The sequence below is a fragment of the Bos javanicus genome, chromosome 6 (assembly GCF_032452875.1).
Source record: "Bos javanicus breed banteng chromosome 6, ARS-OSU_banteng_1.0, whole genome shotgun sequence".
Taxonomy (NCBI): domain Eukaryota; kingdom Metazoa; phylum Chordata; class Mammalia; order Artiodactyla; family Bovidae; genus Bos; species Bos javanicus.
This window is the reverse complement of record NC_083873.1, coordinates 97,900,829-97,926,528: the sequence shown is the minus strand read 5'-3', so window position 1 is coordinate 97,926,528 and position 25,700 is coordinate 97,900,829. Positions and strand designations below refer to the sequence as shown.

Sequence of the window (25,700 nt, the reverse complement as noted above, 5' to 3'; positions counted from 1 at the left end):
GGTTGCTAGTCATATGTGTCAGATGAGCACTTGCATGTCATAGGTAGTGTATCGTATGTAGTGTGTAGTACATAGTATGGAGTGTGTTTGGGGGAAGAATGATCATGACGGCTACAGACTGAGCTTTGCTCTGTCTAAATCTTACATTTCAGTCATTGGGGATAAGGGCATAGGGCTGTATGTGTGTGTGAGAGAGAGAGAAGTTTTAGCCTTTTTATAACAGAATATAAACTAGCCCACATTGGCTCTAAGGTTACTGGCCTTCTGTTCATATTTATATGTGCCTTGAATTAAGAAATCAAAGAGTAGGCAGATACTCTGTTTTTCCAGAGACCAAATCTGTCATCTTTCTCGTAGTCTTAAGACTCTGACCCTTTTCTTTTACAATAGCTGTTACCCAAAGGCAATGCCAAACGTAGCCAGTGTGTGTACCTGTGAAGACAGTCAGCAGTGAGGAGCAGACACTGTGTCTTCTGTTCTCTGTCCCGCCACCTCTCCATGCCTCTCTAGAATTGTTTTGTTTTTTAATGAAAACACTTGGAGAGGAAAAAAAAAGTTGGAGTTTTTCATACTTTTGCATTTTAGCATTCCTCTTCCCCATCCCCCATATCAGTCCCATCAGATAAAAATAACCATTTAGCATGAGACCCCAACCAGAGAAAATTACTATAGCAGTGGAAAGGGGTGTCGCCCATGGACTGATCCAAAAAAAAAAAGTCTTCTCTGAGAAGTATGGAAGCCAAGTAATGATATGGAGAGGAAAAACAACTATAGGTCTTACGGTTTTAAGAGATGACAGGACTATAAAAAGCAGTTAAGAATGAGCAAATTGAGTCCATAACGAGGACTGTTGCCCTCCTGATGAAAGTGGACCAGGAATACAGGGTTTCTGTTGTCAACAAGGTCTTATAGTAAATTGGGCGCCTACTACAGGATGTCATGATTAAGACTCTAACTTCTTCATGTACAAAGGAGACACTTTCAGAGCTGTGAGGCTATATCTAAAGTAATGAAGATTTAAAGCTGTTAAATGGAGAAAGACATTAACTTTCCAATTTAAGGGAGGAGATCTGGCTGCTTTCCTCTAAGAAAATACCTAGCTGATCATCTGTGTGTAGTTCGTAAATAATTCCTTACATAAGTCATTGTGTCATGGTTCCATTTTATAACTTGTGTGTTGTTTGGTCTGAGAAACTTTCTAGAACTGCTCACCAGTTTATTCATTTTTTTAAATAATGTATATTTCAAACTCCTGGTAAATGCCAGGGTTTCATGTTTATAGCAGGTCTCATGGAAGATTCTCCTTTAATTCGCTCTGTATTCCACCTTGATTTCAGCTTTCACCAACAATCATCAACGGTTTACACAACATCGCGCGGAGCATCGAGACCCGAAACTACTCAGAAGGCTTGACTATTCACACCCACATCGTTAGCACTAGCAACTTCAGCGAGACCTCCGCTTTTATGCCCGTTCTCAAAGTTGTTCTCACCCAGGCCAACAAGCTGGGTGTCTAAAGGACGGCTTTACTTTCAGCCAATATCGCCGTTTTTCCAAAGAAACATGTTTTAAACGATGATAAGATATGGACCAATCCTCCGTAGCATGTTTCCATAGCAGCCAGTCAAAACCATTCATGTTGTTTCTGCAGAGGTATTCACGTTACTAGACCTGCTCAAAACCCTGGTGCTTTCTTTTGTTTTAATCTTTTATTGCCCGTGATGATTTTCCTATTTCCTGCAAAAAATGGATTTCCTGGATTACACATAGTATGCTTTCCCGAAATATTCTGATAAAATCTGGTTTTTGAAACCTCAGTTTGCTCTTTGGAAAAGGAGCCTTTGGTTATGCAGTACGCAGAGCCGAAACTCAGTTTCTTTCATGTCCTCCCAACTTCCTCCATGTCGATCAGATTAAAGTGTGTAATCCTATTTATGTGTATGTAGTCTTTTTTTTTTTCTTTAAACAGCTACTCACAGTTTAAAGTTTTATTTTTTGTGTCTTTGGCTTCACTTTGGTCCTGAACAAATAACTAAATCTAAAAGAAGCTGCTACACAGATTTTAGCAAATACTAATGAAAAGTGGGATCACTGGCTTTAAGTATCTATAGGAAAAGATTGAACATTTTCATTCTGTAGAATGCATTGAACTTTTTTCTATTAATAAATGTTTTTAATATTCTGTTTGAGTTTTTAGACTGAGTTGTCTCCATTTTATATTTAGAAATTTATTCATCTTTTTTTTTTTTTTAAGTTACCTGTATCTCTGAGGTTTAAGTTCAGGAAGAAAACTTGTACTTGTTTTTTTGGCCATGCCATTCAGCATGTGCACGTCTAGTTCGCCGACCAGGGATGGCACCCACGCCCTCGCATGGGAAGCACGGAGTCTCAACCACTGCACCGCCAGGGAAGTCCTCAAAACCTCAACTTCTGTCAGCTTCCTGAATCAAAGCCAGACATGTTTTTCATCCAGTTTTTCTGTCAAATAATTTTATTGTAACCTATCTTAAGAACAGTGTGGTAAACAAAAGGTTTACCACAGACTTTTTTTTTAATTTAATTGTAATTTTAAATTGAATATAATCCAAGATTGCTATCTGTCATTTCACAAAACCTCACTAATTGTTACAAAGGAGGGACAGAGTAACTCTTACTAGGGACCCCCTTGGGTATTAATCATCCAAGAGTTTGAGACAGAGGGTGTGTGTGTGTTTGGTATCAATCATCCAAGAGTTTGAGACAGAGGGGGGTGTGTGTGTGCACGTGTGCATGCACGTGCGCGCGTGACCCCATGGACTGGGGCCCACCAGGCTCTTCTGTTCATGGGATTCTCCAGGCAAAAGTACTGGAGTGGGTTGCCATTTCCTCCTTCAGGGGATCTTCTGGACCCAGGGATCAAACCCATGTCTCTTAGGTCTCTTGCATTGGCACCCACAGACTCTTGAATCAGATTACTAATAATTTTCATTGTTTAAGCAGTTTTAGCTAAGTGAGTTGGAAAATTAGAAGGTAAAGAGTGTGACTACTATGGAGAGAGCGATGCTGTTTCAAGGACTAAGTAGTTACCAGGCATTTTGCAGCCTAAGTGAATTAATTTGCAGGACCCTCTTAATTGCCTTTCCTGGGATTCCCTGCTCACAACATAAAACCCTGCTTTTAAAAATAAATGTAGTTTTGTAACTAAAAAAAGGAGGACCTCAACAGCATGTGTGAGCATTGGAGCCTCATGAGTAGGGTGATGTATCTGCTCCCTTGCCCTCAGCCTCCTGGGAGTTTGGTGGTCTTAAGTCAACCCTACGACTCACTGAACTGGCAAGCTGAACTTCTAGACCTGCCCCTTGACTCGTGTCAGCTCATGACCCCATCAGAACAGCAAGCTGGCCTCTAGTAATTGTCTTGGTGTTTTGCCCTTACAGTTAGGATTTGTGTTATGGCTGCTGATAACCTTGACAATGGCACAGTTGGCAGGATTTGACAAAAAAGCATGTTCCAAAAGATGAGAAATTGGAGTAGGTGCTAGTGGGGCCCTGACCAACCCCAAAGATTTCACAAGTAAGAGTATAAAAAACTATTTGCCCCAACTTCTGAACAGCTGTTATCTCTCCTTTTTCAATACAGTATTGTAATTTTTCCCCCCACCATGGAGACATTTTTCCACATGTCTGATAAGCCTGGAGAAGTTTTGTATAAATGGATGCAAGTAAGACTTGAGCCCAAAGTACTGTTTAGTTTCTGAAGTATGAAGATAACAGGAGATGATAGGAAAAGAGCAGTTTTCCTTTTAAGGAAGCAAACAAGGAAAGGGGTGTGAGGCTGGGTGTTGGCTGGGAGACGGACCAGATCTCTGGGGACATGCTTTCTTATCGTGCATCTGCTCCTCTCCTCCACTCTGCGTGTGACCTTCTGGGCTGGGTGGGGTGGGTGTACCTTGGGCCCCTCGGCTGATGGAGACAGTTGTTCATTTGAATAGTGGGGCAGCAGGAAAGAAGTTGGGAACAACCACTCTGCACCTGATCATTGAGAGTCCAACAATCGTATATATTCCTTTGAATTCAGAAAATTCCCATGTACACTGGGAGGACAGAAAGACGCAGTGGGATCCCTGGCAAGCAGGTGTGTGCTGTCTGTGTAACCCCTATCTGAAAGATGGAGGGATGGTGACTGGTTCACGCTTTTCTCATAAACACTTCTTATGAACCGGACTTGGGTTCATGTAAGAATGGCTGCAAGGCCGTCTGTTGACTGCTCAGCCGCAGTAGAGACTTCGTTAGAAACTTCTCTAAAGAGGCAGCGCATCGCACACGCACACCCACATGTGCACACATCCTATTTCAGTTGTCTTTCCACTGCTGTGGTGGGCGGCTGCCTTCCCAACCATCAACCCTGACGTGTCTAGAGGGGGGTTCATCAGATGCCAAAGGTGTCTCTCACAGGCAGGTGGCATCTCCGATTATCCAGTGAAAAGGCACTGTCTGTGCAGGGAAAATCTCAACTGTTGCCTCTAATAAATAAATGGTCCAAACTAGATTACAAAGAAAAAGTGGTCAAATTAGCCTCCTGGCAGTCTGCTTGCTCTACACACCTCTCTGTAGCATCTTTTCTTCTTGGGGCTTTTGGTGACCACACCAATCACTCAGGCTCAGCTGAACAGCGCGCTTCTGAGCTAACTGAGGTCAGGCGGTGCCATTTCTTAATTTCCAGCTGTTTGCCTTTTTCCCCGTCAGGAGGCAGGGAATGTGTGGGTTTTAAGCTGTTGAGACAGATCTTGAAAAACCTAATAAAATCAAATAAAAGGAAATAGACTTTGGTTTAACCGTGGTACATGTTTTTTGCACCCCGGATTAATGTTTCCAGTGGTCTGCTAAAGTAGTTATTTAGCAAACAATGTTAATGAATCTCCTCAAAGGACTTTGTACAAACATCATTACTCAGTAATACCTCAGGTCATTATTTTAATGGAGAAGACACCTTGCTGAACTTGAATTCGATTTTTGACTGACGTTCCACAGGCTTAGAAGCCCGTTGTGCATCAGGTCGGCCTGACTGCTTTCATTGCTGGTGCCTTATAATTTCCCAGTCCATGAGCTTCTAAAGCCACCTTTTGTGAATCAGTGGGCTCACACTGTGCAGTTAGGAGAGGGAGAGGCCTTGTGAAATAGAGCAAACGTTCCTGTTTCCAAAAGACCCAAGAGCTTGTTGGATTTTTGGTTATTACATATGAAGTTAAAGGCAATGGAACTTGTGTCTCAGGTATATCCATGTTATTGCTTACATATCTTTAAAGGCTATTACATTTCCTAGCTCCTGAGAGTGGCCTCTTAGTGTTGTCATTAACTTTGTTTCTTTACTTCGTTAAATACTTATGAAGTCCTTTACTCAGTTCAGTAGAGACTTCATGTCCAAATGGATATCCTTCCAAGTAGGCAATGTAAGTGAATCAGTAGGGAGCCTATCATAGGATCAAAAAGGATTCAGATTTGATGAGAAGAGAAAACGTCCAGATTTTTTTTTTTTTCCTGAATAGTGCAAGGGTAGTGAGTGAGTATATAATTTAAAGGCGCCACTAAGGATGACCAGTAAATATGATGGGGCTGATGGTGAAAATAATTTCATCTTGTACTTGGTCCAATAAAGGGACTACCCACTCCAGGAAAATTAGAATTTATGGTGGAATCAAATCCAAAAACAGATTTCAGTACTAAAGAACAAAAGCAACCACCTCCTAAAAGTGACCTAAAAATAAGTTGCTTTCTGGATTGTTGCTGTTTAGTCGCTAAGTCCTGTCTGACTCTTTGCGACCCCGTGGACTGTAGGCCACCAGGCACCTCTGCCCATGGGATTCTCCAGGCAAGAATACTGGTGTGGGTTGCCATGCCCTTGCCCAGGGGATCTTCCTGACCCAGGGATCGAAGCCAGGTTTCCTACAATGCAGGCAGATTCTTTTCTGTCTGAATCACCAGGCAACTTCAGTTGCTTCTGCTTGGGTGTCATGCCTACCACCTGCCTGATCAAGTTCCTGCCCAGAGACACAGGGTATCAGAATCGGCTGGCCCAGGTTATCTGCTCGCCCAAGCAGAGTGATGTTACACCCACCAGAACCACATGAAGTGGTTTCCTAAAGGAAAGGGTGCCATTTTCAGGAAAAGAGTGGAGAAAAGAGTAGGCAAAATGCTCCATTGCCTCCTGTAGATCACAAAAGGAAAGTTACGGTACCAGGGTTCTAGACTAGAGAGTCACAGTAAAAAGCTATTGGGGAAATATAGATAACAAGGACCTACTGCATAGCATGGGGAACTAAACCCGGTACTCTGTAATAACCTATATGGGAAAAGACTCTGAAAAAAAAATGCTATATGTGTAACTGAATCACTTTGCTGTACACCTGAAACTAACACAACATTGTAAATCAAAACATTGTAGTCCAAAAAAAAAATAGATGTGTTTGAAAAGAAAGCTGTTAGGGAGCCCACTGCATCCCAATGGCTTAATTGTAACTTCACAAGGGGCAGTGCAGAAGAGAACCTATCAGAGTCAAGGAGCTGGGTTCCAGTGTCTTCTCTGCCACTTAACTGTTGGTCAAACCACCTCACTTCTTTCTCCCTCCATTTCTCACCTGTAAAATGAGAGGGTAGGACTAGATGATCTCTAAGGGTCATCCCAGGTGGCACTAGTGGTAAAGAACCCCTCTGCCAATGTAGGAGATGCGAGAGACTCAGGTTCAATCCCTGGGTAGGGAAGATCCGCTGGAGGAGAACATGGCAACCCACTCCAGTATTCTTGCCTGGAGAATCCCATGGACAGAGGAGCCTGGTGGGCTATAGTCCATGGGGTCACAAAGAATCAGACACAACTGAAGCGACTTGGCACGCTTCAGTGCTAAGTTCACTTCCAAGGCTGGGAGTCTGTGATCCACCTCCTTCTCACAGCATCTTTGTATCAATATGTTACATTCCAGAAGGAATGGAAAACAAATTTTGTGATAAGCACTGAAGCTTTGAAGAAATATGATGAAAACAGCTCAGGCCTATTTATATTTGGAAACTTTTTTTCCTCTTATAGTTTCTAACTGGAGAAAAGTCAATGCAACACTTTCCTTTGTTGGAAATGAATGGCAGGCATTTAAGAAATAGTTGGTAACTTGTGGACTTGGGGACAGATGTGTTTGCTTGGCCTTGAGGTCCTTAAGTAGTGAGTCCCGCAATTAACTTTTCTAAAACCCATTTGTTCCCTCACATCAAGAATACGCCCCATTTGACCACACAGAATATTCGCGATGAGCCAGTTTTCCCTCTGGTGCTGCAAATCTGGGTCACCCTTTTGACATTCCTGAACTCCACTGACAAATGCCCTCTCCGGGCTGGAAAACCACAGGGCCTTGGCCTTCAGAGCAGCCCATGGTAACTGACACAGCGGGAGGACAAAGAGGTCATTGACACAGAAACAATGACAGCAGCTAACGCTGAGAAGTAAATAAGAGCTTCTCTGCATTTATCTGCCCTTGGAAAACCAAAATAACGATCCTGAACGAAATGGGGGTGGGTGTTGTGGGGAGAAGGGAGCCGGAGAGCTGGAAGAGATGTGGGTGAAAACTCAATACTGTCTTTCTTCTGCCACAACAAAAGGGATTGTTCTTTTGTTTCAGAGAGCTGGCATTTAGGGGCTGGGAGAGAGACAGATAGAGGAGGAGTGTGTTTGGTTTGTAGACCTTGTTTTGAGCCAGATGTTGGTCACAGGGGGACGTGGTGGAATATTAACAAACTTCACGTGTCATGGCTGGGTCATAAAAAGGATGATTCCTCCATAGCATTTGTTAGAGTCTGCGGCATACACTCCTTGTATTTTTTTAACTGGAGGATAATTGGACAATATTGTGTTGGCTTCTGCCATAAAACAACACGAATCAGCCATAAGTATACATATATCTCCTCCCTCTTGAACCTCTCCACACCACCCCTCTAGGCTGTCACAGAGTACAGCGTGGAGCAAAGCCTGTGTTACACAGCCGCTTCGCATTAGCAGTCTAGTTCACATATGGTATAGTGTATATGTTTCAACGCTAATCCCTCAATGCGTCCCACCCGCTCCTTCCCCCTATGTGTCCCAAGTCTGTTCTCCATGTCTCTATTCCTGCCCTGCAAATAGGCTCATCAGTACCATTTCCTGACCATTTTTCTAGATTCCATAGACATTGTGGCATACACTTCTTGTAGTGATCATTTGATTCCTCTTTGCCTCCCCTACGGGGCAGTGAGTCCAGGAGCACAGTCATGTACTCTTCTGAACCTGGAGCTGAGCGCAGTGCTTGCTTCTGGAGAAAATAGACAGATGCCTAATGAAGGCCTGTTCACTGAGTCAACCTGAAAACAACTTGGAAAGATGCTCGAGGCAGGATGTCACTGACAAGTGACATCAGAGCTGGGTTTGGGTTGGTTTCAATACTCAGTGGTTTTTTGTTAAATGGACCCCCTCTGATCTATGAATTGGGAACTAAGGGCCTTCATGGGCTATTTCCAAGGCCAGTTTCCTGCTGCCAAATTGCAGCACTCTTCGAAGAGTGGTCAGGAAAGAGAGGGAAGGGTCTGAAGCACTAAGGCAGGGGGTTTTTGTTAAAGGAAAACCCCTTCCTGGGCTTCCCTGGTGGCTCAGTGGATAAAAATCTGTCTGCCAATGTATAAAATCTTAATGGGAAAAATTTTCCAACCCATTTAGTACAGAAGCAGGAATGCCAACCCTCCTGTGAATGGAGGACGCTGAGAAGATTTGCATTTTCTATCCACCGTGGTGTTGCTGTATCTCAAAACCAATCTTCCCATAATCTTGGAGGCTAACTTCCCAACTTCATGCTCCTCTGAAATCACTCTCATCTAAAGCCTGTGAGTGGTTTTCTCATCCTGGGATCAGAAAGAGGGTTACGTTTGAAATTTCTGTCCATGCACCTCACCCGAGAGGCAGGCTTTCTCCTCACGCCCCTGCCCCCACCCTCTTCATCCAGAGCCCATTCCTTCCTGAGCTGGAGGAGTTGCCCTAAATGATTACCTCTGGTAAAGGAGAGCAGATTTTATTTCATAGTTCGCTTAGGGTTAAGCGAATCCGGAACCCCTTCAGTTCACCCAGTCGTGGGCCCCCAGAAGCACCATGGCTTCCTGGCCAGGCATGCTTTGCAACTGCATGAAGCCTATCTCTCTGGCCTGATTAAAAAACCATCAGATATCCAGCACTTACGAGGCATCAACCCCTGTCCCGAGCTCTAGTCCATTGAGGAAAGGGGATGTCTCCATTTTGCACATGAAAAAAAAAAAAAAGTTAGATCATTAGGTAAACTGCACAGAGACCATTCCCAGCATGGAGCTGTCTTATTCTTATATTACGTAGGATGAAACTGAAGAGTTAAGAGACCGTCATCGTCCCCAAACTACCAGAGTACTCAGACTGGCTAGTTCAGAGTGGTGAGGCCAAACTCAAACCCAGTTTTCAGATGCCAACCTGGATCATTTTCTCAACACTAGTTCCTGTTGCCAAAATATAGGTTTACTTAAGAAAACCATAGGCATGTAAATCCACAAGCCAGGAATTGAGCTTGTGCCCCTGGCAGTGAAAGTGCAGAGTCCCAACTGCTGAACCACCAAGGAACTCCTTTCCCTCCACAAACATCTTTTTAATTGGAATATAATTGCTTTACAATGTTATGTTAGTCTCTGCTATACAACAACGTGAATCAACTCTGTGCTGTGCTGTGCTTAGTCGCTCAGTTGTGTCCGACTCTTTGCAACCCCATGAACTATAGCCTGCCAGCCTCCTCTGTCCATGGGGATTCTCCAGGACTGTGGGATTCTCCAGGATTGTCCAGGGGATACTCAAGTGGGTTGCCATACCCTCCTCCAGGGGATTTTCCCAACCCAGGGATCGAACCCAGGTCTCCTGTATTGCAGGCAGATTCTTTACTGTCTGAGCCACCAGGGAAGCCCTTAATCAACTATAAGTGTACACATATCCCCTCCCTCCTAAGTCTCCCTCCCACGCTCCAGGTCATCACAGAGCACTGAGCTGAGCTCCCGGGGCTCTACAGTAGTTTCCCACAGGTTAACTATTTTACGCATGGCAGTGTACACATGTCAGCGTTACCCTCAGTCCGTCCCACCTTCTCCTTCCCCTGCTGTGTCCACCGTCAAATATTTTGATGCCTTTTTTTTTTTTTAATTTTGTGTGTACCCTTTAGAGGAATACAACCTTAGATAGACAGTCAATCCTTTGCCAGGCTCACTTCAGTCTCTGAGCCGATCCTTGCACAGATTTCCAACTCAGAGTCACTACCAGGTCATTCTATCTTTCAGGGCCTTGTTGGCTGCTACCCACTCCGAGAAGCCCATCTGACCATGCCAGACCACACACCTCACCAGCAAGTCTTACTCACAGTTTCTATAGGCAGTGTTGCCATCCAAGACTTTCATCTTCTGTCTTCTTTCTCTCTCTCTCCCTGAAGCAACTTCTACTCCAAGGCACATACTCTTGGCCAGAGCCTCAGCCCCTGGCTATGACGGTTTTCTTCCAGGATCTCTCAGAGTTGTTTTTTCCAGTAGTCATGTACAGATGTGAGAGTTGGACCATAAATAAGGCTGAGCACTGAAGAATTGATGCTTCTGAACTGTGGTGTTGGAGAAGACTCTTGAGAGTCCCTTGGACTGCAAGGAGATCCAACCAGTCCATCCTGAAGGAAATCAACCCTGAATATTCATTGGAGAGACTGATGCTGAAGCTCCAATACTTTGACCACCTGATGCAAAGAGCCAACTCATTGGAAAAGACCCTGACTCTGGGAAAGATTGAAGGCAGGAGGAGAAGGGGACAACAGAGGATGAGATGGTTGGATGGCATCACCAACTCGATGGACATGAGTTTGGGTAAACTCTGGGAGCTGGTGATGGACAGGGAGGCCTAGCGTGCTGCGATCCATGGGATCGCAAAGAGTCAGACACGACTGAGTGACTGAACTGTCATTAAGAGTTCACATGCTGCAACTAAGACCTGACACAGCCAAATATATATATATATATTTATTTAAGTTATTTTCTCCACCCTAAACTTTTGCTGGGTTCCAGGTCTATATGTATATTTAACAGCCTACTAGACAGTTTCACCTGGATGTCCAAAACAAGACTTTTTTTTTTCCTTATTGAGCTTGCTCCCATTTCTTCAGTCCTGTCCCCAAAATGATTGATAATAATGCTGATGATGACTAATATTTATGGATTCCTTACTACATGCCAGATACAGTTCTAAACTTCAGTCACCATGAAAATATTGTAAGAGAGGCATCATTATCCCCATTTCACAAAAATGGTAATAATTGGTACTCAGTAAGTGGCATTGTTTTTAACCTGAATACCCAATCCAGAGACCCCCAAAAGAATCCTGTCCTTTATATTTCTCCTCCTTCATGTTCAGTTAAGCATCAAATCCTGTTGGTGCTTCTCTTTGCGTTTCTCTGGCTTTATCATCTCCTCTCTAACACTTCTTTTCCACAATCTGTACCTGTGTCTTACTTCAGATCCTCCTCATCAACTGACCAGATTCTTAACATGGTGTCCTAATAGCTCTTCTTGCCTCCAGTCTTAGCTCCCTCTACTTGCCGTCCAGTCATTCTCCACGGCTCCTCTAGAGTGGTCCTGCTGAAATGCAAGCTTGATCATATTATTACACTGCATAAAGCCAATCAGCGACTCCCCTCACCTACCACATTGCTTGCTCTGCAGGGCACGAAAGACATCCTCCATGGGCTACCCACTGCATGACTTTTCATCTCCATCTCGCACTCTTCCCCTACTTTCGCTTTGGATATTCCAGATACTTCTCTAAGTGACAAAGGCAAAAGCTTTTGCTCACACTGCTTTCTCTGCCAGGAATGCCCTCCACCATGTCTCTGTCTAGTAAACTAGTCATCCTTCAAAACTGTGCTGTCTAATATGTAGCCAGTAGCCACACAAGGCTACTCTGAATTAAGATGTGCTGTGCAATGGCACCCCACTCCAGTGTTCTTGCCTGGAGAATCCCAGGGACGGGGGAGCCTGGTGGGCTGCCGTCTATGGGGTCGCACAGAGTCGGACATGACTGAAGCGACTTAGCAGCAGCAGCAGCAGTGCTATAAGTATGCTCACACTCAGTTGCTAAGTCGTGTCTGACTCTTTCATGACCATGTGGACTGTATGGAATTTTTCTGGGCAAGAATACTGGAGTGGGTTGCCATTTCTCACAAAATGGAATATCATTTGGCTTTGTTTTAAAAGGAAGGAAATTCCGACACATGCTATAATATAGATGAAACTTGAAGACACTATGCTAAGTGATCTGAACCAGTCACAACAAGGCAAATACTGTACTACGAAATATCAGAGGAGTCAAACTCAAAGAAACAGAAAACACAATAGTGGCTGCCAGGGAATAGGGAGACAGAAAAATGGAGAGTTGTTTGATGTGTATAGGGTTTCAGTTCTGCTAAGTGAAAAAGTTCTACAGATTAGTTACACACCATTGTAAATACATTTAACACTACTGAAGTGAACACTTAAAAACGGTTAAGATGGTAAATCTTATGCTCTGTATACTTTACCACAGTGAAATTTTTTTTTAAATCAAGTTCCAAAAAATGAAGACCTTTCCCGGTTACCACAAACCTCCTCCTCTCTCAGATCAGATCAGATCAGTCACTCAGTCATGTCTGACTCTTTGCAACCCCATGAATCGCAGCACGCCAGGCCTCCCTGTCCAACGCCAACTCCCGGAATTCACTCAGACTCACGTCCATCGAGTCAGTGATGCCATCCAGCCATCTCATCCTCTGTCATCCCCTTCTCCTCCTGCCCCCAATCCCTCCCAGCATCAGAGTCTTTTCCAATGAGTCAACTCTTCCCATGAGGTGGCCAAAGTACTGGAGTTTCAGCTTCAGCATCATTCCTTCCAGACAAATCCCAGGGCTGATCTCCTTCAGAATGGACTGGTTGGATCTCCCTGCAGTCCAAGGGACTCTCAAGAGTCTTCTCCAACACCACAGTTCAAAAGCATCAATTCTTCGGCACTCAGCCTTCTTCACAGTTCAACTCTCACATCCATACATGACCACAGGGAAAACCATAGCCTTGACTAGACGAACTTTTGTTGGCAAAGTAATGTCTCTGCTTTTGAATATGCTATCTAGGTTGGTCATAACTTTCCTTCCAAGGAGTAAGCGTCTTTTAATTTCATGGCTGCAGTCACCATCTGTAGTGATTTTGGAGCCCAGAAAAATAAACTCTGACACTGTTTCTACTGTTTCCCCATCTATTTCCCATGAAGTGGTGGGACTGGATGCCATGATCTTTGTTTTCTGAATGTTGAGCTTTAAGCCAACTTTTTCAGTCTCTTCTTTCACTTTCATCAAGAGGCTTTTGAGTTCCTCTTCAGTTTCTGCCATAAGGGTGGTATCATCTGCATATCTGAGGTTATTGATATTTCTCCCAGCAATCTTGATTCCAGCTTGTGTTTCTTCCAGTCCAGCGTTTCTCATGATGTACTCTGCATAGAAGTTAAATAAGCAGGGTGACAATATACAGCCTTGACGAACTCCTTGTCCTATTTGGAACCAGTCTGTTGTTCTATGTCCAGTTCTAACTGTTGCTTCCTGACCTGTGTACAAATTTCTCAAGAGGCAGATCAGGTGTTCTGGTATTCCCATCTCGTTCAGAATTTTCCACAGCTGATTGTGATTTACACAGTCAAAGGCTTTGGCATAGTCAATAAAGCAGAAATAGATGTTTTTATGGAACTCTCTTGTTCTCTTCATGGAACATCTCTTTTCCATGATCCAGCGGATGTTGGCAATTTGATCTCTGGTTCCTCTGCCTTTTCTAAAACCAGCTTGAACATCTGGAAGTTCACAGTTCACATATTGCTGAAGCCTGGCTTGGAGAATTTTGAGCATTACTTTACTAGCGTGTGAGATGAGTGCAATTGTGCAGTAGTTTGAGCATTCTTTGGCATTGCCTTTCTTTGGGATTGGAATGAAAACTGACCTTTTCCAGTCCTGTGGCCACTGCTGAGTTTTCCAAATTTGCTGGCATATTGAGTGCAGCGCTTTCACAGCATCATCTTTCAGGATTTGAAATAGCTCAACTGGAATTCCATCACCTCCACTAGCTTTGTTCGTAGTGATGCTTTCTAAGGCCCACTTGACTTCACATTCCAGGATGTCTGGCTCTAGATGAGTGATCATATCATCGTGATTATCTGGGTCATGAAGATCTTTTTTGTACAGTTCTTCTGTGTATTCTTGCCATCTCTTCTTAATATCTTCTGCTTCTGTTAGGTCCATACCATTTCTGTCCTTTATCGAGCTCATCTTTGCATGAAATGTTCCTTTGGTATCTCTGATTTTCTTGAAGAGATCCCTAATCTTTCCCATTCTGTTGTTTTCCTCTATTTCTTTGCATTGATCACTGAAGAAGGCTTTCTCATCCCTCCTTGCTATTCTTTGGAACTCTGCATTCAGATGCTTATATCTTTCCTTTTCTCCTTTGCTTTTCGCTTCTCTTCTTTTCACAGCTATTTGTAAGGCCGCCCCAGACAGCCATTTTGCTTTTTTGCATTTCTTTTCTATGGGAATGGTCTTGATCCCTGTCTCCTGTACAATGTCAGGAACCTCATTCCACAGTTCATCAGGCACTCTATCTATCAGATCTAGGCCCTTAAATCTATTTCTCACTTCCACTGTATAATCATAAGGGATTTGATTTAGGTCATACCTGAATGGTCTAGCGGTTTTCCCTACTTTCTTCAATTTAAGTCTGAATTTGGCAATAAGGAGTTCATGGTCTGAGCCACAGTCAGCTCCTGGTCTTGTTTTTGCTGATTGTATAGAGCTTCTCCACTTTGGCTGCAAAGAATATAATCAATCTGATTTCAGTGTTGACCATCTGGTGATGTCCATGTATAGAGTCTTCTCTTGTGTTGTTGGAAGAGTGTGTTTGTTATGACCAGTGCATTTTCTTGGCAAAACTCTATCAGTCTTTGCCCTGCTTCATTCCGTATTCCAAGGCCAAATTTGCCTGTTACTCCAGGTGTTTCTTGACTTTCTACTTTTGCATTCCAGTCCCCTATAATGAAAAGGACATCTTTTTTGAGTTAACTACTCCTTCGTCATGCCCCCACTTTATCCTGCACATACCACGATTAGGACTCTTATCACATTTTTGGTAATGATTTGTTTGACAGGATAAAAAGGTTACTGTTCCATGAGTGAGATGATCACTCATCCACTTCTAGGGTCTTGACCATAAGCTAAGAAAATATACTAGGGTCTTTGGCAAGATGGAGAAAAGAGACAGTAGTCCTGATGGCATAACATACTACAGGGGATGTTCATTATTAGCAACAGGATACCTTGTTTCTGTAGAGGTTTCACTCTGAGGCTAGACCTGGAGGTTCTGTTTTCTGTATTATCTGAAGGGCCTGAAGAGCACTTCCTCCCACCTCCAAAACATAAAAACCTCCCCCTCCCCATCCTGAGTTCAACCAGCTGAAGTGGTTGGCACTACCCAGTCCGACCTGTGAGCAGGACAACAGGAAGATGCTCACTTAAGACAGATTCAAGCTAGAGTAGTTTAACTAACAGATAAGGGTCTCTGAGGCCCCATGAAGAATGATTTGGCCATCCCCCACCCAGACTCTTTGTAGGTATTGGATTGGGCAAAAAGTTCATTCAGGTTTTCCAGAAAGTCTTACAAAAACCCAAACAAACTTTTTGGCTAACCCAATACATGTGATGCCTGACGATAATTTTTTTTTTTTTTTTTCAGATAATGGACTGGACCTTGCTGCCCTTCCCAGTTCATAGCCAAGAGGTAACATTTCTTTAATCTGTCTTCTCTCCTAGATGGAGAGCTCCTTTAGGGCAGGGACCACATCTTATCCATCCTCGTATCCCCAGCATCCATCAGTTCTAGCACCTAGCAGGTACCTAATACATGCCCAACCAATGACTGAGTGGTTAGAGTGATGGTGGGGTGAGTCATTACGATAACCTGGAGAGAGGATAACCCAGAGCAACTAATCCACCCTGAGATAAAGGACAGGCTGAATAGAGAGCCACAGAGAGTATGTGAGTCTGGGGATTGTGGGCAGCAGAGGGAGCATGAGAAGAAGCTGTTCAGTATGAAACCAAGGTTGAGCAGGTTGATGAAACTGACACCCTCAAGTTTGATGCTCTTTTGTCTCACGGGTCTATTCTTGCCTGGAGGATCCCATGCACAGAAGAGACTGGTGGGTCACCAAGAATCAGACGTGACTGAAGCAGCTTAGCATGCACACAGACGTTTCGTGTTCTGTTGTCTCACTGGTCTAGCAGCAGTGCTGACATTTATCTGGTGGCCCAGCAAGTATCCTTTCATTCTATAATTTCAGCTTTGTCTGAAGCAACACCCTAACACTGACTCAGTGGCCCCCATTCCACAAGTCACACATCTTGGGTTGGTTTTAGATTATACATTATTTTCTTCTGGCTGATTGGACTGATTCAGGTCTGCTAACAAGGCGCTCATGTGTGGCCCTTTCAAGTAATCAATTCTGGGTAATGTTTTTTCCTGTCTCAGACAATTCGAGAGGGCTTCCCAGGTGGTGCTAATGGTCAAGATTCTGCCTGCCAATGCAGGGGATGCAAGAAACACAGGTTTGACCCCTAGGTTGGGAAGATCCCCTAGAGAAGGAAATGGCAACCCACTCCAGTATTCTTTCTGGGAAATCCCATGGACAGAGGAACCTGGTGGGCTACAGTCCATGGGGTCACCAAGAGTCGGACATGACTGAGTGCACAGCATGTACCACAGAATGCTGGAAAGAGTTACTGACAATGGTTGATCCCGAAGTCAGCTTTGTCAACATAATAGTCTCCTTTCAAACTCACATTTATAGAATTTGCAAGCCAGAAAGAAGAGCAAATATTAGATGGTTAGATAGCATCATTGACTCAATGGACATGAATTTGAGTAAAATCCAGGAGATGATGGAGGACAGATAAGCCTGGTGTCCATGGGGTCGAAAAAAGAGTGGGACATGACTGAGCAACTGAACAACAAGGAAATTTGTCCCTAGGGGACTGAGTTGGGTCACAGTGAATAAGAACTAGCTTTCAGGGCCCCTGGCTTCCATACCTGGGCCTGTCTCCTGCTCACTGCAGGTGCAGCCACGGCTGTTTCAGGCACAGCCAGCTGCCCCTTCTCTGCGCTCCTGTGCCATCAGGGTGCTCTCTGAGGAGCTCTAAATTATCTGCCTTAGGGGGAATGAGCAGACAAGATTTTTTCTTAGGTTCATTTGCCTTGGAACGTTCTGCGTGATTTTTTTTTTTTTTTCCTGAAGCCCCATTCTCAACGGGGGCTGACTTCAAGGCTAAGATAGTCCAGAAGCCGACTGGCTAGAGGAGAATTTGCCACGAACAGCTGCAAGGCTGAGGGGCCGCGCAAGTGGGCCGGGCCCGACTGGATACTAACCGGCCCCTTGATCCTTTATCATCTGACAGGCGCTATCTGAGCACCTACTGCGTGTCTGGCTGCAGTTGTTCAAATAAGAACCGAGCGAGCGGCTGCCTCCATCCCCTCCACACAGGCCCCAGAGCCATAGGAGCCGGGAGACACAGGAACTTCTGATCGTCATCCCAGATCTGGCCTTAACTTGTGTGCAATTTGGGAATAGGACTGCAAATTCTCCAGCCTGTAGCTTCAAAGAGGGGGTAAAAAGAAGTCTTTTTCAATAGGGAAAGGTATTTCGGGGAACTGGAGAAACCACCGCAGCAGCAGCACAAGTGGTTTGGAGGCTCTGCGGGCTCCCTGACCTTGCAGCCACAGCCTCCTCGACCCACTCCCCCGCGCTCCGCCCCCGGCGGAGGCTGCCCACTGCCCTGCGGACTGCCCCGTCCGGCCCCGGGGAGCCCGGGCAGCCGAGGCCAAGGGGGCGCCTTTCTCTTTAAGAGCCTCAAGGGCGACCCTGATTGGCTGTAGCTATGCAGGTCTTTCTTCCCCGCTCCCTCCGAGCAGTCCCTCCCCCGCCGCGCTCTCGGCTCTTTCCACACCCCCTCCCCTCCCCCGGCGCCCCCTCCCTCCCCGCGCGCTCGCCCCCTCTTCCTCGCCGCCGCCGAGTTCTTCTCCGGCAGCCGAGCGGGTGATGCGCCAGCAACAGATGCCGGGCACCAAGATTGGCATCCTTAGGCCACGCTGAACGCCTGAAGAAGCGAGAAGGAAGCAGAGCAGGGCCGGGAAGGCGGGGACAGGAGGTGCCGGAGATCCCCCCCCACCCAATCCCCTCAAAAAAAGGCAGAAGCCGCCGCCCCCACCGGAGAGCTCCGCTCCTCGGAGATCGCCGGCTCGCTGCCACTGCCGCGGGCGCCCAGGTCTCCCCAGCCATGCCAGGCCCGGCCGTGGACGCGGAGAAGGTCCCCTTCCGCAGCGCCAAGGAGGAGATCCGTGCGGGGGTAGGGGTCGAGGGCTCGGAGGGCGGCGGCGGCGGCGGCGGCCGGGAGAGGCCCGGCGCGCGCGGGCACCGGCAGGACATCGTCTGGAGGAACGTGTTCCTGATGAGCCTGCTCCACTTGGCGGCCGTGTACTCCCTGGTGCTCATCCCCAAAGCCCAGCCGCTCACTCTGCTCTGGGGTGAGTAGTCTGCCCGCGCCCCCCTGCGCCCCCGGGCACCGAGGCGCGAGGCGCGGCAAGGCCGGCGGCGCCGGGGCGCGCGAGATCGCGGGTCGCCGCTGGCTGCGGGCCGTGCGGAGCCTCCGCGGCTCTCGGTTCGCCTTCTCTCCTGCTCCCCCCTCTCCTCTCCCCCGCCCCCCGCCCCCAGGCCTGTAGTTGTCCGGCCTTTGGGACGGGAAGGTATTTCTATCCAGGTATTTTCAACTTCTGCCCCCTCCGCTGTCTCCTTGAGTAGGCGCCTTTGGCGACCCCTGGATGGAGAGCGAGAGGGACTCGGGGTCCTGCGGCGCCAGCGCCGTGCGCAGAGGCGCGCGAAGGGGGATGCTAAGCCCGGGCTCCAGGGCGGGGAGACCAACGCGGTGACTGTATAGCCCCTGCGCGTCCCAGGGGCGCTGCTATCGGCCGCCTTTCCGCGTCTCAGTCTCCTCCGTGGGCCACGGACCTTGAGGCCGAGTGAAGGACTAGAAAGGGAGTTGTAGCGGGGGTTGGAGAGACCACCGGCACCGGTTCAGCGTTGATTTTCGCGCAGGAGATGGAAGAAGCCAGTTCTCTTCCTGCGCCTGTAAGGCCCCTGTCCCTGCCCTCTCAGGGATCTCTTGTGCCCAGTTGGAGTTTTCCGGTCCCAGAAGTTTCTCGGCGAGCTCTGGCCCAGCACAAAGCTCCGAGGTGGCTGTATAGACCCTTCCAGGCCTGTCCCCTTCTGACCAGGTGCCAGTCTGTCACCGCACCTGTAGCGCTCTCTCGCGCCACCACTTTCCTAGCACCCCCACCCCTGCCAGCATGGGAGGGAACCCGGGTGCCCACTCCCCCTCCAACCCCCCCCTCCCACAGCTCCTGGGGCCGGGGGGCTTCAGAGCCTGCCCTGCATGACTCCAGTTGCTGATTCAGAACTACTTCCAAACCCCCTTCTCTAGTAACTGGTTTTGGCCTCAGTCACTATAGTGGCCACCTTAGCCGGGACGAAAAGGCTCCTGCCCGGGGCTTTGCTATCCTGGGTTGAGAACTGGCAAAGTAATCCAAAAAGCCCTTTCAGGTCTCCTGTCCGAAATCGGCAAGGAACAGGGTAGCAGGAGAAACATAACCTCCTTTTATTTCCAGAGGGGAAGAGGAAGGAAGAAAATATGAAGACCTCTTTCGGCAAAGCTTCCGACTTGGCATAGTGCCACCTCCAAGTGCCGGGGTTCAGAATGGGGCCACTCAGTTTTAAGCTTTCCCTTGAAACTCTGCAGTCTCTGCTCATGGAAGCAGACCCTTCCAGAAGATGGGTGCCTCTTGGGGAGGGTGTGTGGCTGAGCAGAGTTGAGGAATGTTGGGAGGGGCAGGGGTCTTTGGGAATCTGTGAAGCCTTTGAAAGTCCCCTGAAAGCTTTGAGTAACCTCTCCCAACGTCAGTACACTTCCTCAATTCAGTGTTCTTTTCTCCATCTTTTTTGTTATGTATTGATTTCATTCTCCTATCTTCCTTCTTCCTTTACCTCTAGATGATTAGATCCTAAGATGCTCAGCCATTGCTTCCTAGACACACTTCCTCCACCAGCCAACCAAAGCTCTTATTGCCCTGTATCCCCTAGAACGGATCCCTCTGCACCCCTCCTCTCCCCCACGCCCCCAGGGGCAGGACTGTGCCTTTGGACTTTAGAGCCCTCCTGGCACCAGGAGATTAGGGCTTAGTCTTAATAGCTGCAGTGTCAGAGAGAGCTCAGGGAGAAGTGAGCACTTAAAATATTGTCTTACATGCCCGGAGCTCCACAGGCCCACAGCCACGCACCCCCTGGTTTTGGCCTCCCCCCAGGAGCCACAAGGACAAGGCCTCCTCTCCAGGTTCTCCAAGTCACCTCTGCCCTTTCCCGGCCACTCATGGTGGTGGAGGCAGAATCTTTGTTCTGAAAGACCTTGGCCAGAAGATAGCATCCTGGCCCCAGACTCCTCTGGCTCCCTGGAGAAGTCAACACACTGCAGGAGTCTGGGATCCACGTTATGGGTGATGCTGCCAGGCCCATCCTTCTGCCTCCCTGCAGAGTCTTATGCTTTAGCTACTTTTCATCAGTTCCATTCCCCGAATCTTGATTCTCTCCCCACCTGGGCTTCATTGCTCTTCCCACCTCTGCTCCCTCCCCCCGCACCCTCCCCCCAAAAGAGCAGACAATGGTGGATGTTGTAGCTTCAACATCCAAACTTGTGACTTAGAAACATTCCAAATAAGTGAATGTTATCTAATGGATATCTTGTGAGAGAAGAAGTGAGGGAGAGAGACAGCCAAGATCGGTGTGCTGATGGCTAAGGTCTCCTGGAGGACTGTTGATCAGGATTATTTTTGTTGAAAACCCTGGTGCCTTGAGCTACAGATTTCTCCCCACTGGATGCCTTTTCCATCCTCACTCCCACTGGCTCTGCCTAGTGTTAGGGCTGAGCTCATGCACCAGTGGGTTGTTCATCCACTTCGGGGACCTGGGTTGTCAAGGCAATAAGGCTTAGCCAGCCCATCCATTGCTTGCCACCCTCCACCCCAGGTATGGTTGCCCTGGAAACAGGAGGCATCCATGCAGCGTACCCAGCAAAGGATGTGTTAGGTGTGCAGTGTGCGGAGAGTAATTTGCTTGGCAGTGAAATGTCATCTATGAAAGATCTCATCAAGTTGTTCAGTCCAAACCTCCTCCACTGCCTCATCCCCCGCCTTTTTATGACTCTCCTTGGGGCCAGAGCAAGTTGTTTACTCTTCTTATCCTTGCAGTTTTCTGAGTGGGCAGGCTGTCAGAATGGAACGCTCTTGGTGCCCACAGGTCCTAAGGGATGAGTTTATGAGTTTCAAGGACAGAATGTGAACTCCAACTGGAGGAAAAATCTTCACCTGAAAGTTCAAGCTCACAAATGGGTGTGCTCTGAGGATTTTTGACCAAAGGGGCAGTTAATTCATGCCCTGACCCCCAAGATGAGTAGAATAAGGGAGTGAGGAGCAGCAGTCATGATTCAAGGCCGAAGTCCTAGTGCTTTTTCCCAGCAAGCTTTGCCCTATGGCTAGGCATTCTGGCCCTTGATTTCCAGAAACATGAGGAACTTTTCTGGTTTCCTTTGAAATGTCATTCAAGTCCCCTAAATATGCCTTGGTGACATCATGACCACCTCAATGAGAGGATCAGGCATGTGAAACAAGTCATCTGCCCTGCTCCTTTGCATCTTGCAGTTCTTGTTGTTCAGTTGCTAAGTCATGTCCAATTCTTTTCGACCCCATGGATTGCAGCACTCCAGGCTCTTCTGTCCTCCACCATCTCCCAGAGTTTGCTCAAATTCATGTCCATCGAGTCGGTGATGCCATCCAACCATCTCATCCTCTGCTGCCCCCTTCTCCTGCCTTCAATCTTTCCCAGCATCAGGGTCTTTTCCAATGAGTTGGCTCTTCGCATCAGGTAGCCTAAGTATTGGAACTTCAGCTGCGGCATCAGTTCTTCCAATGAATATTTGGGGTTGATTTCCTTTAGGATTGTCTGGTTTGATCTCCTTGCAGTCCATGGGACTCTCAAAAGTCTTCACCAGGATCACAGTTTGAAAACATCAGTTCTCAGCCTTCCATCTTGCCCCAGGCCAAATGTGTCCATTGCTGAAGTAGATACAGGATTCTCTGGTGCTCTTTTGGTGGCTAGAACCCAGCCTATGGGAGGAAGCTGAGACGTGGCAGAGGTGGATAAGGCAGTCTGGCAGGAGCTTGGGTCAGGAGAGGCAGGGTTTGGAACCTGCTGGTCCACCAGTCAAATTCTGTCCAATCCTGTGAGCTGCCCAAGGATGAGCTATTTTCTGTCAGACACTGGGTAGCCTGAATCCACACCTTCGATGGTCCTAACGTCTTTGTTGAGTTGTGCTTCTTTTTTTCTGTCAAATCCCTAATATTGTTGAGGAGCTCCAAGAATGCGTGGCCATGGACTTCTGTTTCACCTCCGGGTTTTTTAGGGTGAAAGTGAAAGTGAAATCGCTCAGTCGTGTCCGACTCCTTGCGACCCCCTAGACTGTAGCCTACCATAGACTGTAGCCTACAGGGTTCTCCATCCACAGGATTTTCCAGGCAAGAGTACTGGAGTGGGTTGCCATTTCCTTCTCCAGGGGATCTTCCCAACCCAGGGATCGAACCAGGGTCTCCCACATTGCAGGCAGACACTTTACCCTCTGAGCCACCAGGGAAGCCCACAGCTCAAAAGAGAAACAGCTCTCAATGTGAATCCCTGCTCTTCTACGTGTTCACCAACTGCATAGCCTGATGGGACAAATAAACATCTCCAGACCTCAACTTTCTCACCTGTAAAATGGATAGATCCGTACTTCTTGCTCATGAGGTTGTGAGAAATAAATTCGATAATAGGTGTAAATTACTTGGCACAGTAGCTGGCCCTTGGCTGATGTCCAATAATTGTTAGCTGCTCTCATTATTCCTGGTCCTGATACTGGCTTTGTTTTCTTTAGTAGAAGGAAAAAAGGCCCTCTTGCAGCACAATCAGTTCTACAAAGCTGGCATACAACGTGGCATCGTTGCCTCTTGCATGGAAAAGATTGCTTTGGTTTGGGAAACAAGGGTTCTTTCTCAAAGTCTCCAAAGAGAAATGAACACAAATAGCCCTGTTCCTCCTCCCTCCCCCATCCCCTTCTCTTTCATCCTCTCTTCCTCCCCTTTTCTTCTAAAAAGTCACTATTTTGTAAATAAGTATCTTTTTGTTCAGCTGGACAACTCACCTGGTCTCTAGTGTTTTCTTTGGGGTTTTTTGAGCGGAGCCAGTTGCAGTCGCTGTTAAAACAGGGCTTAATCATTTCTCTAAATGTCTTAGGTTCTCAGTGTTGAATTTTTCCCGCATTTGTCTTCTTGAGTCATCTTTTTAAAAAAACAAAACTTTAATGTTCAGACTACTAAAAAAACTGAAAAATATCAATGAGACTTTTCTTTAAAGTCTGTAATTCCCAGCCCATTGTTGCAACTCTTCCATTTTTAATAACCAGGCAAGCACTAAGGGCCACGCCCCAGGCTGGGTGGAGTACAGAGAAACCCGGGAGAATGGAGCGTGGCTTCATAGTCTCAACAAGTATAAATATAGGTTGAGATTAACATTATTAACTTGGTTCTTTTTTTCTTCTAAAACTGGTCAAGGTCACTGCCAACTGCACTGTGATCCTAAAATGTAAAGTCCTGCAGAGTAGGAACCAGGGCTGAGATCCCAGCCTTGCCTCTTGGTTCAGCTTCAGGCAAGTCTCTTTCCAGTGTGAGAGCCTTGGGCTCCTGGTCTCTGAAACAGGGATGATAATACTGAGCTGGAAGCTCCTTTAAGCATCAGGGCAAATGTCAAAGTGGAGCCGCAGGGTAGAGTTCTCTCTACTGCTTCTAACTCCCACCGCGGGGGCGGCATCAGGAAACTCACAGGGCTTCAGTGTCTGTCTGGGACCTGGAGTTCTTGGGGCTCCAATATAATGCACACACAATGTTTAAATCCGAATAAAACATCATGACCTTTCTTGTGTAACATTTAGTTCTCATCTTGTCCTGACTTGTGTATTGTAGAAAATTATAATATTTGCTTTAAAAAGCCGGTGATAAATTTACACAACGGTGACACAATGTGAAAGTATTAGTTGCTCAGTTGTGTCTGACTCTTTGTGACCCCATGGACTGTTGCCCACCAGGCTCCTCTGTCCATGAAATTCTCCAGGCAAGAATACTGGTGTGGGTAGCCATTCCCTTCCTCCAGGGATCTTCCCAACTCAGGGGTTGAACCCCGGGCTCCTGCATTACAGGCAGATTATTTACCATCTGAGCCACCAGAAATTTTCTATAAAAGGCACCATTATCTTTGGCCGGCATTCTTCTGTTGAGCATCTATTTTGATGTCCTGTCTTCTCCGGTGTCAGTCTCCCCATCCCTCTGCTGTGTCGTGACCCGTTTCTGTGGAAGTGGCACCATCCTGGGGTTGAGAGTATGGGCATTGGAGTCTGAGTGTCTGGATTCAAAGCCTAGCCCCCCAGGTACAGCCTTGGGCAGATCAATCGCCCTCTCCAGCTTCGGCGTCCCCAGTTGCCCAGTGAGAATGACAGCTCAGCCAGCGTCACTTCGCAGCTGGAGTGAAATGAAACAAGTCAGTAAAGAACTTGACCCTTGCTACTTCCCTTCACTCCTTCCCTTCCTTCAGCTCCTCCTTGGTGGCTAGGACTTGTTCCAGCCGCCACACCAACCCCCACCCCCAACCCTGGTTGTCAGAAAGCCCTGGTCACAGATAAAGCATTTGGTTTCTGACTTTGTTTCCCCTCGCAATGGGCTGGTGGCCACCACAGCAGGGACCCATTCTTCTCCCTTGTAAATGCCCGTGGTTTGTTCACTCTGAGTGTGAGCAAGCCATGGGAGAGATCCTCACAGTTGCACATGCAGTCATGTACTCATTCACCCATGAATTCATTCATTTTTTTTTTCCTTTTCCATTTCAACTGTTATCAAAACATCAGAATCACTTGGATGTCCTTTACAGTGTTCAGAAGCCTGGGCCCCCACCTGGACATAATGAATTGGAATCTCTAGGAGGGAGGCCCTGACTACTTTATTATTATTATTTTAAGGCATTTGGGTGTTTCTGAGGCACAGCTGGTGTATTTAATTCCCTGCTCCATATTCAGTTATGCTTATTATCACCCATGACTTGCCAGGCATCTGCGCCATCCCTTCCTGACTTCATGGCACGTAAGGCCAGTTGGGGAGACAGAGAGGTGAGAATCACCAAGGCAGCCTTAGCTGCAGAGCACCAGCCTGGGGGAGTCAGGGAGATGCCCTAGAGGAGGGGACTTCACAGGGGGCTCAGTGGTAAAGAACCCACCTGCCAATGCAGGAGATGCAGGTTTGAACCCTGGAGAAAGAACTGGCAACCCACTGCGTAATACTTGCCTGGGCAATCCCATGGACAGAGGAGCCTGGTGGGCTACAGTCCATGGAGTTGCAAAAGAGCTGGACATGACTTAGCGACTAAACAACAAGCAAGAG

General features: G+C 46.9%; 2 protein-coding genes across 32 annotated transcripts in view; both read left to right on the top strand.

The window, feature by feature from the left end:
* SEC31A (SEC31 homolog A, COPII coat complex component) overlaps positions 1-2,182 on the top strand; it is a 60,033-nt gene extending 57,851 nt beyond the window's left edge. For all 31 annotated transcript variants that reach the window (XM_061420646.1, XM_061420614.1, XM_061420625.1 and 28 more), the window contains one exon: positions 1,338-2,182. In XM_061420646.1, the coding sequence (XP_061276630.1) occupies positions 1,338-1,517 (180 nt within the window). In that variant the 3' untranslated portion in view covers positions 1,518-2,182. The remainder of the gene's footprint in view (positions 1-1,337) is intronic.
* Positions 2,183-18,019: 15,837 nt separating this feature from the next.
* The window catches only part of SCD5 (stearoyl-CoA desaturase 5), a 175,658-nt gene continuing 167,977 nt past the window's right edge, over positions 18,020-25,700 (top strand). Inside the window, exon 1 of the mRNA XM_061420612.1 lies at positions 18,020-18,665. Coding sequence (XP_061276596.1) covers positions 18,419-18,665 — 247 coding nt within the window. The 5' untranslated portion in view covers positions 18,020-18,418. The remainder of the gene's footprint in view (positions 18,666-25,700) is intronic.